This window comes from Nomia melanderi, chromosome 13 (genome assembly GCF_051020985.1).
Source record: "Nomia melanderi isolate GNS246 chromosome 13, iyNomMela1, whole genome shotgun sequence".
Taxonomy (NCBI): Eukaryota; Metazoa; Arthropoda; class Insecta; order Hymenoptera; family Halictidae; genus Nomia; species Nomia melanderi.
In genome coordinates this window covers 6,246,547-6,257,544 of record NC_135011.1, presented here as the reverse complement: position 1 = coordinate 6,257,544, position 10,998 = coordinate 6,246,547, and the positions used below count along the sequence as shown (strand labels likewise).

The 10,998-nt window shown below is 41.6% G+C and overlaps 2 protein-coding genes across 2 annotated transcripts; both read right to left on the bottom strand.

Annotated features, from left to right (window-relative positions):
- Nucleotides 1-2,030: 2,030 nt before the first annotated feature.
- LOC116423999 (protein asteroid-like) lies at nucleotides 2,031-4,795 on the bottom strand. The gene is made up of 2 exons (XM_031969857.2): nucleotides 4,688-4,795; nucleotides 2,031-4,605 (listed from the first exon to the last, which is right to left on the bottom strand). The coding sequence occupies exon 2, from the start codon at nucleotides 4,481-4,483 to the stop codon at nucleotides 2,414-2,416; it is 2,070 nt and encodes a 689-aa protein (XP_031825717.2). The 5' UTR covers nucleotides 4,484-4,605; nucleotides 4,688-4,795; the 3' UTR covers nucleotides 2,031-2,413.
- Nucleotides 4,796-5,077: 282 nt separating this feature from the next.
- Nucleotides 5,078-10,261, bottom strand: LOC116424010 (organic cation transporter protein). The gene is made up of 6 exons (XM_076373355.1): nucleotides 9,887-10,261; nucleotides 8,890-9,332; nucleotides 8,104-8,289; nucleotides 6,411-6,948; nucleotides 5,820-6,100; nucleotides 5,078-5,734 (listed from the first exon to the last, which is right to left on the bottom strand). Exons 1-6 carry the CDS (start codon nucleotides 10,256-10,258, stop codon nucleotides 5,650-5,652), a joined length of 1,905 nt encoding a protein of 634 aa, XP_076229470.1. The 5' UTR covers nucleotides 10,259-10,261; the 3' UTR covers nucleotides 5,078-5,649.
- Between the last annotated feature and the right edge of the window lie 737 nt (nucleotides 10,262-10,998).

Below are 10,998 nucleotides of genomic sequence, written 5' to 3'. Positions count from 1 at the left end.
TTATTTTCTAATGACAGGTAAATTGAAAATATATCAGCCTTATAAAGTAACGTTATCATCTACTTTCAAATCGGTTACAATAAAAAATTCCACAATATCTCAACGTGATTCCAGTAACGCGTAACAATCCCAGTTCCACAAACCACAGCTGACCAAAACCGAAGCCACAAATTCTATTGAAAAACTATCCCCATTCCCATAACAATACCACTTCAAATGCACAGCAAACAGAAAAGAACATAGCGCAAAAACGTGTCGAAGTGCGATGACCGCGGAGTTTATATGAGTGAATGCGTGAATGTCAGTGTGTCGTTCTAATCGTACATATGCGCGAAAGAGATCGCGGGAGCGGGCTTAGAGGTCTTAGAGTTTTGAAAGTTACGGGACCTTACAGTTTAGAATTTATAATTGCGAGTCTTAATCGGTAAACCGCGAATCAGTCAGTTGAGAGTTGGGAGAGAGAGAAAGAGTTTTCGAGAGCAGGTCCGCGAGTTTAACGAGTTAAACGAATCATCTTCTATAATTGGTTGTGTATGGCAATAGAATCAACTACTCCGTAAAACCCGAGGGGATTTATATCTTCATCGATAATCAAGAAAACCGACAAAAAGGAACTTTCCAAGCGAAACGAGAAAACACAGCCGTGCACCTAACTCGACAAAAATGGCGCCGGCCACAGAAGCGCCGACCAAAGGCGATTAGTAACGAACTATAAAACCCCGTCCGGGAACCGAACACCGTAAGCGACAAGTTAACCCGTGAAAAGATTGAATCACTGGAAAAAAATCGTAACCGCCTTTCGCGGCCAGATTTCCCTCGCCCATGGCTCATTAGACGAACGACGCTGCCGCGATAACGACAAAGTGTACAAGCCGCTCCGGGGAAAGAGAGAAAGTGGCGGCCGGAACTTTTACTGCCGCCCTTTTACGAGAACTTTCGTCGAGGACGCAATAAAACCGCTCTCCCGACGTATGCCGACGGGGGTGTTTCGTTTTCCCTGCCTTCCGCTACACCCCCTGACCGCGGCAGTCACATTTTCCCGGAGGTTTCCAGGTTGAGCCGCGCAACGCCCATCGTGTCCGCCGATTACGTTCGTTACATTTTCGCCTTTTACGATTTTCCAGCTGGTTTGCATTTCCACGCCTCCCACCAGCATCCCCTTAACCTCTCGCCGGGGTGTTCGCGATCGAGCTCCGCCAACCCCGAACAGCCCGCCGGCGAGGATCTCTCGCGGCAGTCGCCCACAAAGGATTCCATTTTCTCAAATAATCCCGAAAACGCGATAGAAAGCTCGTAAAGCGGCCAGGCAATCTCGCATTTACGAGCTCCGCTCGTTCCCGCTGTCAACGCGAGGCCGTTCCACCTTGAAATACGGAAATCTCTGCCCTCCACCGCCCTCCTCGCCGCCATTCCACGAATTTTCCTTCCACCCCTGAGCTCCCGCATTCCGCCCGCCGCTTTACGCCCGCGACCGATCGCTCGTGCTGATTCCGGAACCGCGATTCGTTTGGGAGAATGTCTTCTTTCCTCGCGAAGAGAATGTTTCCTTTTTCTTTCTCTTTTTGCATGTTGGAGTATTGTTTGTCAGATTTGATCTTCGTGTCGTGGGATGTTATAAGGCAAGCAGGGGTTAACGTTTTAAGGTAATCTACTATGCGATCTGTTTCAACACGAAAGAGATTTTAAGCGGTAACGTAGCACTCGACCATGTGAATTCGAAGTTTTCGGCACGAGTGACGAATTCGGACATGCCTGGAACACCGCGGTTGGTCATTATAGGCCCATTAGTCGTGTCGAGTGACGAGCCATGAATTTGTCTCGGGTTGCTTTCAGTGAACCGGAAAAGGGGCTTCGGAAAGGAAAAGAAAGGAGAGCGCATCGGCGCATGTTCGGTGAAACCGTGTTTCTGTTGCAGTTCATTTTAACAGCGACCCTAGAATAGAAAGGAATTGTGTAATTATTATATAACACGAAACAGATGGAGGAATATCTGTAGAGGAAAAACCGTGAACGCATGATAATAATTTGTGTTATGTACGATATTTATATTTTTACAGTTTTAACTTTACAAATAAGTCTTATCGGATATGTAGATAAATATACTTATCAGTATATTTTATTATTATTTTTATCCCTTTGCCTGATAACAACGTGTCAGGCTCGCGGTGAAGATTTTCCACGTGATTTAACAAACATAAATATTAATTCAGTACATTTGAATTCAAAGTAAATATTATTCTTCCATAATAAATTATTATACTCACAAGCAAACACAGACATAGAATATGCCTAGAATTTGTCTCTTTTTCCAATAAATGATAAATGATAAAATAGGCGTAACGATCACAGTTGAAAAAGAAATCATAAGGCAAGGGGTTAATAGTATTATTATCTTATTATTATTAGTATTATTTTATTCAAACAGAAAATTTAGTGTCGTCAATAATAGATTGAATATACTTAAAAGGGGCATAGAATTCATAATTCCATTTAAATAATCATCCAAATCAGTGCGTTTCGAGAAATGGACGTATAGATTGTACAACAGAGGCCCATTGTACAAAGTGGCTATGTTCACTTCTTCGTAAGGACGGGACAGAAGGGCGTTCAGTTCTACGCTCAGTAATAAGCAATTCTGGAACTCTGCAAACGCATGAAGAACATGCCTATCTAAAAATTCGATTGGCTGCGGTTTAGCGTGTATAAGAAAGAATGGCGCAGCTAAAAGACAATCTAGCATATTAATTTTGTCGTACGCCTTATCAATCGTATGATGCTTAAAGTAATGCGGTTGGAAGGAACTGATATTCCTTATTTCCGCTGAAAGTAATGACACGTATGATTCTCCTAGGCTCTTCAGGGATTCGTATTGCCCGATTTTCGTGATTATGATGTTAAACAACATACTGAAAATTATTGGATACGTATAACATCTGTTTGATTTGTAGTGCGGTGCTCGATCCGTCCAATATTTAAAGCAAGCAACGTATAGCTTCCATTTCGATGGAAGTTCGTCGATACACTTTACGTTTCGTATTCCTAACGCATTATCCAATATTTCTTTTCGGTCATTCAACGGAAGATCTTTAAGTTTCGACAATGGTATAGTTACCGCCGCTTCTAAGTCGTGATGCATCAACCACCCGTGCTGATCCCTAACCACACATTTCAGAGAGGTTCTTTTTTCATCTGTCGCCGACGTCAAGATTCCAAATGTAACTTTGAGAATATCAAAAGCGATTAAATGACTTGAGGGACATTGAAAATTGTCAATTACTATTGGCGTAAGATTCCAACGCGTATCAATTAACGTTAAAAAATTGCCTGCAAATTTAACCATGCGAAAATCCTCTAAAAACCATTTAGGCAACGTATCAATCATCGATTCATTGCTACGGTTTGCTTTTTTATGTTCGATAAGCGTGTTTATTAATTGATTAATATGATTTTCCTTCTTATTAACCCTACACAATTCAAAATTCTCCTCTTCGCTCCCCGTGTATGGTAAACTTTGAATATCCCCGGCGAATTTGTAAGCTTCCTTCGTGGAATTGCCGGCGCAATTGACGATATATTTCGAAGCATCCAAAAGCATAATGTACTCGTGTACCGGAGGCAAGCACCTATAATGATTTATATTTTCTTCTATTATATTTAAACACTTTTGTCTCTCTGATTTAGGTATCGTAATCATGATTTTTGTAATTCCTTGCTCCAAGGTATGATTACGGAGCCAATTAAAGATGCTTTCTGCATAGGCTACGCCTTTATACGTTCGAAACTTGAATAAGAAATTTTTGAACGCATCTTGTTTCGACACATCGTTCCCCAATAGCACCGCAATAAGCGAGAACGTGTATTCGTTCAACCTCGGAAAGTGATTTAAAAAATAGTCAAACTGAAATATTTTGCAACTCAACGCGTTGCCGGCGGTATCGCGTTTCACAGTGTGGTTCAATGTGTTAAACGGTATACACAACGTCCCGTATAAATAAAAGTCAGAATCGTCGCTAAGAACTGGACAGTTTAACGCATTTGCAATCGCTGCTGCGACCCTATCGGCCTCGATTAGGCATCGCACGTGCTTAATGTTCTTTTCCCGCAACACCTGGATGAAAACGTTCATTCTTAACGGCGGGGCGAACATTCTACACCCAAGTCTTTTCTTCTCGATTATGGTCGATGCGATTTGGAGTTTTTGGTGTAATCTGCTGATAACTGTATTTAATTTCGAGTCTTCGTACGAACCGTCCATCAAAACCAATGGCGTTACATTACACTCGAGAAGCTTGTCAAAAAACTTCGATACAATCTCTGCATACGCATCGTATGCGCCACCGTATATCCAACTGTCATCTGTGCACGAAATATATATATTATGTGACAGATTGTCACCATCAATTACCAAGAAAGTATTCTGCAGATTATACGGTCGCAGGCATGGCGATTTGTTTAAGATTGCCGTTAATCCTCGAATACCCATTGTGTCTTTCTGTTAGGTTAGGTTATTTCTTGTTCTATTCAGGAATTAAAATGTTCTGAATCTTGTTGTTCATTGCACGAAACGATACAGTCCGTCACGGTCTTCCCACTTCCGCGTGTTTTCTACAAAGAAATAATCCAAAGAAATTGTACACAGCATTTACTACGACAAATAAAATGACAACTTATGGAAACTGAAAGTTACATGTCTTATTTAATGTTGGAAGTCGGTCCTTAGAGTAAAGATCGATGCGCTTTTGTTAGTTTTTCAACGTGCAATTATGGCAGCGTGGCGTGGTGCGTCGTTAGGATACTATATTCATCAAAGGTGGAAACATTACGCGCGCACCGTCCTCAACTATTGTACATCGGTAGCAGAGGACTGTACCAATGGATACCTTGCAGTCATTAAAAATATACTTCATACTCATTCTCAACAATTCCCTATTTATCGACAAGTATCAATGTTCATTCAACTTTTACAATTGTTGGTAATGAAGATCGAACAATTACCCACTCCGCAAAACAAAAGACATTCGCGCGCGTTCTCGCAGCGGTGTGCGTCCCCGATGCGTCACGGTGCTCTGTATCCAATAAGATATAAGTTGAATATTGTAGCATGTTTATTCTCTAATAAATCATTATCACTAATCCGGTAGTGTTACTAAATATTGCACCACCCATAGTTATTTTACTGACTAATAACCCAACAACAATTACAAGCATTTGAAGCACTTCAGTCACATATGACCGGCGGTCAACATGTTAAACAAATTCATTAAGTAATGCGCAAGCTGAGACGTATAAGAATTTATTTGTCCGATAAGGATTTATTTCGTCGTCGTCGTCAATCAAGTATTTATTCTCAATAGTTTTACCATTATAGTTTCTATACAAGGATTAAAGAATAATGAATGTGACTGCTTGGTAGTTTTAATGCTAATGATTCTTCGGGGAAGCATTTCTGTTCTCTAGAACGACAGCGAAAGAAGAAACTTGAAACGGCCGTTAAAGACCTTATCTAAAGAAAGATGAGTTATCCGTCGAACTGTTAAATACTAGAAAAAAAAGAAGACGATAGATTGAACTTTCGTTATCAGTATCAAACTACTTGCTTCTAACTTCAGATACCGAAGTCCGATGTCGCTGATACGACGATCCTCGCCCTCAAACGGTTATCGGAGGTAATGTACGTATATCTTTCTCAATTGCGTTCTTCAATGAAAATCTGTGGTCTGCTGATATTTCTTCGCTATGTGACAATGCCATTGTCGTATGAGAACGCGGGGAATGGATCGGGACACGCGGGATTCATAGAAACATGGGGAATAACTCACTCTTTCGTCAAACCAGCTTGGTTCGTTTCAGCTCTGGTCGACTCGGCCGTAGAAGGGTTAACGGCGAGATTTTTCGTTGACTGGATTCCACCCGCTTTCTGGTAAAGAACGGAGAACCTCTTGCTGTCGCCTAAGTAACCGGAAATCATGCTGCTGCGTAGCAGCTCGGGCCGACGTACCGGACGTCTCGCGTGCACATGATGTCCCTGCGGCGTCCTTGGTCGCTTCCTCGTAAAAGGGGTGTCCCAAAACGACTGATCAGTCCCGAACACCTCCCCGTCCTTCAACAAAACGCAATACTACCAGAAATATTAGGTCTAGGGTAAGCTAAGGAGAGCTATGAACTCGGCAGGTCATCGCCTTCCCGAGTTAGCGTCCCCGAAAACGAAACATCTACCCGTGAAAAAACGAGTAACGCAGGCCCGTGCGAACGAATTGCCGCCGAACAACCCGTATGTATACACAATAACATTTGTGACATTATTCCGGCCTTTGCAACTGTTTCAGTCGGAACCGATATGTAACAACTTCGAACAGTTATCTTCGGAACACTTCCAATCCTCGATTCTGACACGGAAATCACTGTCTTACCAGCAATGTCTGCGGTAACTGCTCCAGAAGCGTTTCCGGAAGGAATAGGCACACTATCCCAGCGAACAGGCTCGACAGTCCTAGTATGATCATCGGCAGGTTGTACAGTAATCTTCCGGAGAACGCGATGAACGGGCTTAATATAGACGTGACATATCCTGTCACGTGTATGAAGGCAACACCCTCCCCCCTGACCACAGTAGGCAACAATTCTGCAGTGTATTGCAACGCGATATTCAAGGCGACGTTGATAAAGAAACGGCCGCATATCGCGAATGACGTGTAGCCGACGCCGATCGACACACTCGCGGCGAATAGGCTGAATAGTCCGGAGAGGATCACCGCGCTGGCCAGAGTCCATCTTCGGCCGAACACGTCCAGAGTGTAGGTAACCAGGAGCAGGGCTGGCAGCTCGGTTGCAGAGGCGATCGTGAACGTCGTGAATATATCCATGCCCAGGATGTCCAGACACCGGATGTGGCCGTCGTAAGACATCTGAATGATGCCCCAAGACACTGTCAGCAACAACGTGATCCTTCTGCCAACCACGGAGAATTGACTTCTTTTTATGGTAAACGTGGTGAGAGGTTTTTTTGTTTAACACGTTGTATGCAATGGGGGTCACCGGCGACTCCCAACTAAATCGAATTACTATTGTAGGGTATGCGAGAGATTAAGGTGTGAATGAAGAATGTTTATGAGCAAGTAATAGAAGTGTGGGCATGCGAGAGATTAGCGTGCAAAGTGTTTATGACCGAGCGATAGGGATCGAGTGACTCAGAAGGATATTTAGGACTGGGTGACGGAGAGATTGAGAGATCGAGGTACGAATGAAAAGTGTTTTGGGGATCGAATGTTAAAGACTGTGTGAGTGAGAGGGTGAGTGCAAGAGAAAGATAGAATAATTGGGAATGAAATAAGATGCGTGAAGGCAGCGAGGAAAGGGCAGTCGGACAAGGAAGTATTAAAACCCAGAGAGTATTGCTTATTACACCTCTCCTATACAGTACACACATTGAAAATCCTACACCATGGTTCACTCAATTAAACGATGGTTAGTTGAAAACGTTTCTATATTATAAATAATACTATCTAATGCGGCGGAATACAGCTAGACGAACGTGCGGTAATAATAATGGAATCGAATTATTCAATATTACAGTTTTTCCATTTTGTGTATTTTGATCTATGCAATCGTGCGGCATTTCACGTGTCAACGGATTGCATGACGGAGGATTGCATGGCGCGGAATATACAAAATGAAGAAATGTAATATTAAATTATAATTGATAATTAATTGTTTAATAATTGGTTCTGAGTAATTTATGATTCATTTGTTCATTCATATGTTCATTTGTTTTGAAACTTATTTCATCTCCACAAACGGATCGGCATTTCTGGGAAAGGTATGAGATCAGCGTTATAGTACCGTTCAGTGATTCAACGATTAAACAAAGAGTTGCGATTAATTTAATGACGTAGTTTTATAGAGCTTGAAAAATATACAAGTTTGATTGGAAAGAGTTTCTTGTAGCTACTACAGTTTGGGAGAGAAGTATGATAATAGATACTTTCATTGATAGACTGATTTCACTCTATAGAATCCCGGAGGCTCGGAGTTCCATAAAGCTGCAGTGATTGGGTAATTATTTTCGATACCGTTTCAATCTCTGCGTGTATGAAAGCTATTTACCTGAGACGTTTCGTTCGTAACAGATCTCGAAAAGAGTGGACCTCCGTGGCGAGTTGGTCCGCGGTTCTCACGCAGTCTTCAAGGAACTTTCGGTAAACGTCTTCGGGGATAATCATCTTGTTCGTCTTACTGATCCTCGCGATGATACGTATCGCTTTCTCTATACGGCCCCTGCTGATCAGCCACCTTTCACACCGTAACATTTCGTTTAACGCATCGTAGGTTTCTCGTATTATACGAAGAATGTAATAGTGATGCGTTACATACAACTAATGAGTTATCACGTAGTGTTATTACATAATACGTATCATTATACTGCGTTGTTCATTTCGTATGTTCATATTAATAATGCCACTGTTCTTAGTGTGCAATTGTTATTGTTATTACTCAAGCTTCAAAATATTCTATTCCATTCGAACGTGATAATATTGATAAGACAAACTGATGTATCACTTTCAAATAGTAAATATTAATAGATCAAGTAATTCCATTTGAATCAAGTCTAGTAGGGCAGTTGCGGTGTCAACAGAAAATTGGTAATGCTTCTATCATATTTTCATTATTTAATTATCATTTACTCTACTTTCTTAAATTACAGGCGGCTACAAAACAGTATCGAAACATCGAAATGATCAACGCACTAATATCTGTAACAGAAAAGGAACAAGAAGGAACTGAAAGGTAAGAAACACAAGAAACAGAAAGACAGAAAGGGCTGAAAAAAATTGAGAATTAAGTGTTGGGTTTGATGGGTTAATCACCAGAGAATACTATAACAACACACACCTGACGCTTTCAGGCAGAAGAAATGGCGTGAAGACAGCTGAGGCTAAAGGGACCGATGTCACCATGGCGAGCATCCTCCAGTTAGCTAGACCGTACGCCAACCACGGTAAACTGCTAGCGCCGAGTGTGTAGAATATCCCGTAGGCCATGTTTGCGGTGAACGTCCGCCATTTTGGCCCGACGCACTCCAGCACGAGTATGTAAGCCATCACGAAAGTGTTGTCGTAGGCCAGGCCGACTACGAACCTGCTCACGCAGAACTGCCAGAAAGAGATGATGTACGCGCTACTGAAGCCACCAATGAAACCAATCACGTTGGTGGACACTAGAACCGGTATTCGGCCGTATTTGTCCGCCAGCCAGCCGAAGAAGAAGCCGCCGAAGATCGAGCCTATGAAGAAGATGCTCTGGGCGAGGTAGACCTTGTACGCTGCGTCGCAGACCTGCAATTTAGAATTAAACAGTACTTACCTATTTCTAGGAAAGATTGTCAAGTGTCAACATTAAGTTTTTCGGGAGTATCCAAAGGTAATACTAGGTTCAACGTTATCATGTAATGATATCTATCAATATTATTAGGATTGCAGATGACTGCTGCTATTGATTACAAATGGAAAATTACACTTAAGTTATACATTATAGTACAGTATAATAGAAGAAAGGAGTTTCTTAGTTTTCGCACTTTGCAGTGTTTTCAATGAGAACTCGATTGTTAAGTTTTTCGAGGAAAAGAAAAATATGTTACAGCGAGGAAGCTAAGTAGATCTTATTAATTCATTAAGGATAAAGTAGTAAGAAGTAAAGTTCTCGTGTGTTTTAGTATCATATAGTGCTTGAACAAATTTTCTCGTTTATATTTATAATCGTTCGTTTTGAGGGGTTGATAATAGTTGATTAGAGAATGAAAAATACGTTTAACGGGACGTTTCGGCGGCGAGAAATGTTGCACGTGTAGAATTTAAAATTAATAGAAACCTGGCATAATGTTAAGAGATCAATTTTTGGCTCGTGGAGCAAGCCATTTCTGTTTTACCCAGTTTTGTTCCGTGGCAACGGACATGTATGGCACGTCAGTACGTGTGAGCTTGAACTCCCAAGCGTTGCACCTCTTCAAGGGCCAACTTTTATCCGGTTTCTTCACAGCGAGCGCCTCTTCTACAGGTAAGTCGTACATCCAACATCTCGAGTAGGGCAAATGGTGTCCCTCGAAGGGTACCAATTTCGAGCTGGGTATCATGATATCTCGCAGTTGCTCGTTGGACACTCCCTCGACCCGCGGCAGGCGACACCAATATTCTTTCGGCAGAACAATGAGGAACGCTTGCGTGAAGTAGACGAAGGACAGAGACAGGCAGAATATCGTCAGCATTCCGAAAAGACACTTCTGGTACGTGCCAAACTCGCCTGTCGAACGGAATCGCGATTGAATTGACAATTTTATGATATTATACGAGTACCCGACACGAGTGTGAATAGAATCATACGAGGAAATTTATATATTTATTAGATATTGTAAAGAATTCTATGCAAAAATTTACTGATTTATTCAATTGGAAAGTAATTAGAAAATTATATACAGAAGTTAATATTACCCAAGTAGCGGCACGAATTGAATTCGTTGAAGATTAATAATCGGTGATTAAGGATTTCTTAATAAGTCTTTTAATGGCAATAGCAGTTGCAAGTTTGATTTAATAAATCATTCAGAGTAACGTTATTAAATCGTTTTCTTGTGGAAGACTACTGTTCGAAGGAAGTTAAGTTGGTCCTTTATGTAAGGCAGTCACTCGTAAGCCTGTTAATCGTTGTCTGCTAGTCCCCTGTTTAACGGCATAACGCCTAGTATTAAATCATCATTGACACGCTCACAGTGTTTATATTGTATTTTAATGGAGCGGTAGCGACGTGAATGCGTTTCCGCTTAGACAATTATTTTAATCTGAATCTTGATAATGCCGGAGATATAGATGTTCGCGAGTAAATTAATCTTTATCTAACCGGAAACGCGGACTCGTTGCTGTCGGTCCATTGCAACACATGTAAACATTGTGAGCGTTTGAATGATGATTTAATGCTAGGCGTTATGTCAGACAGGTGACCAAGTATTAT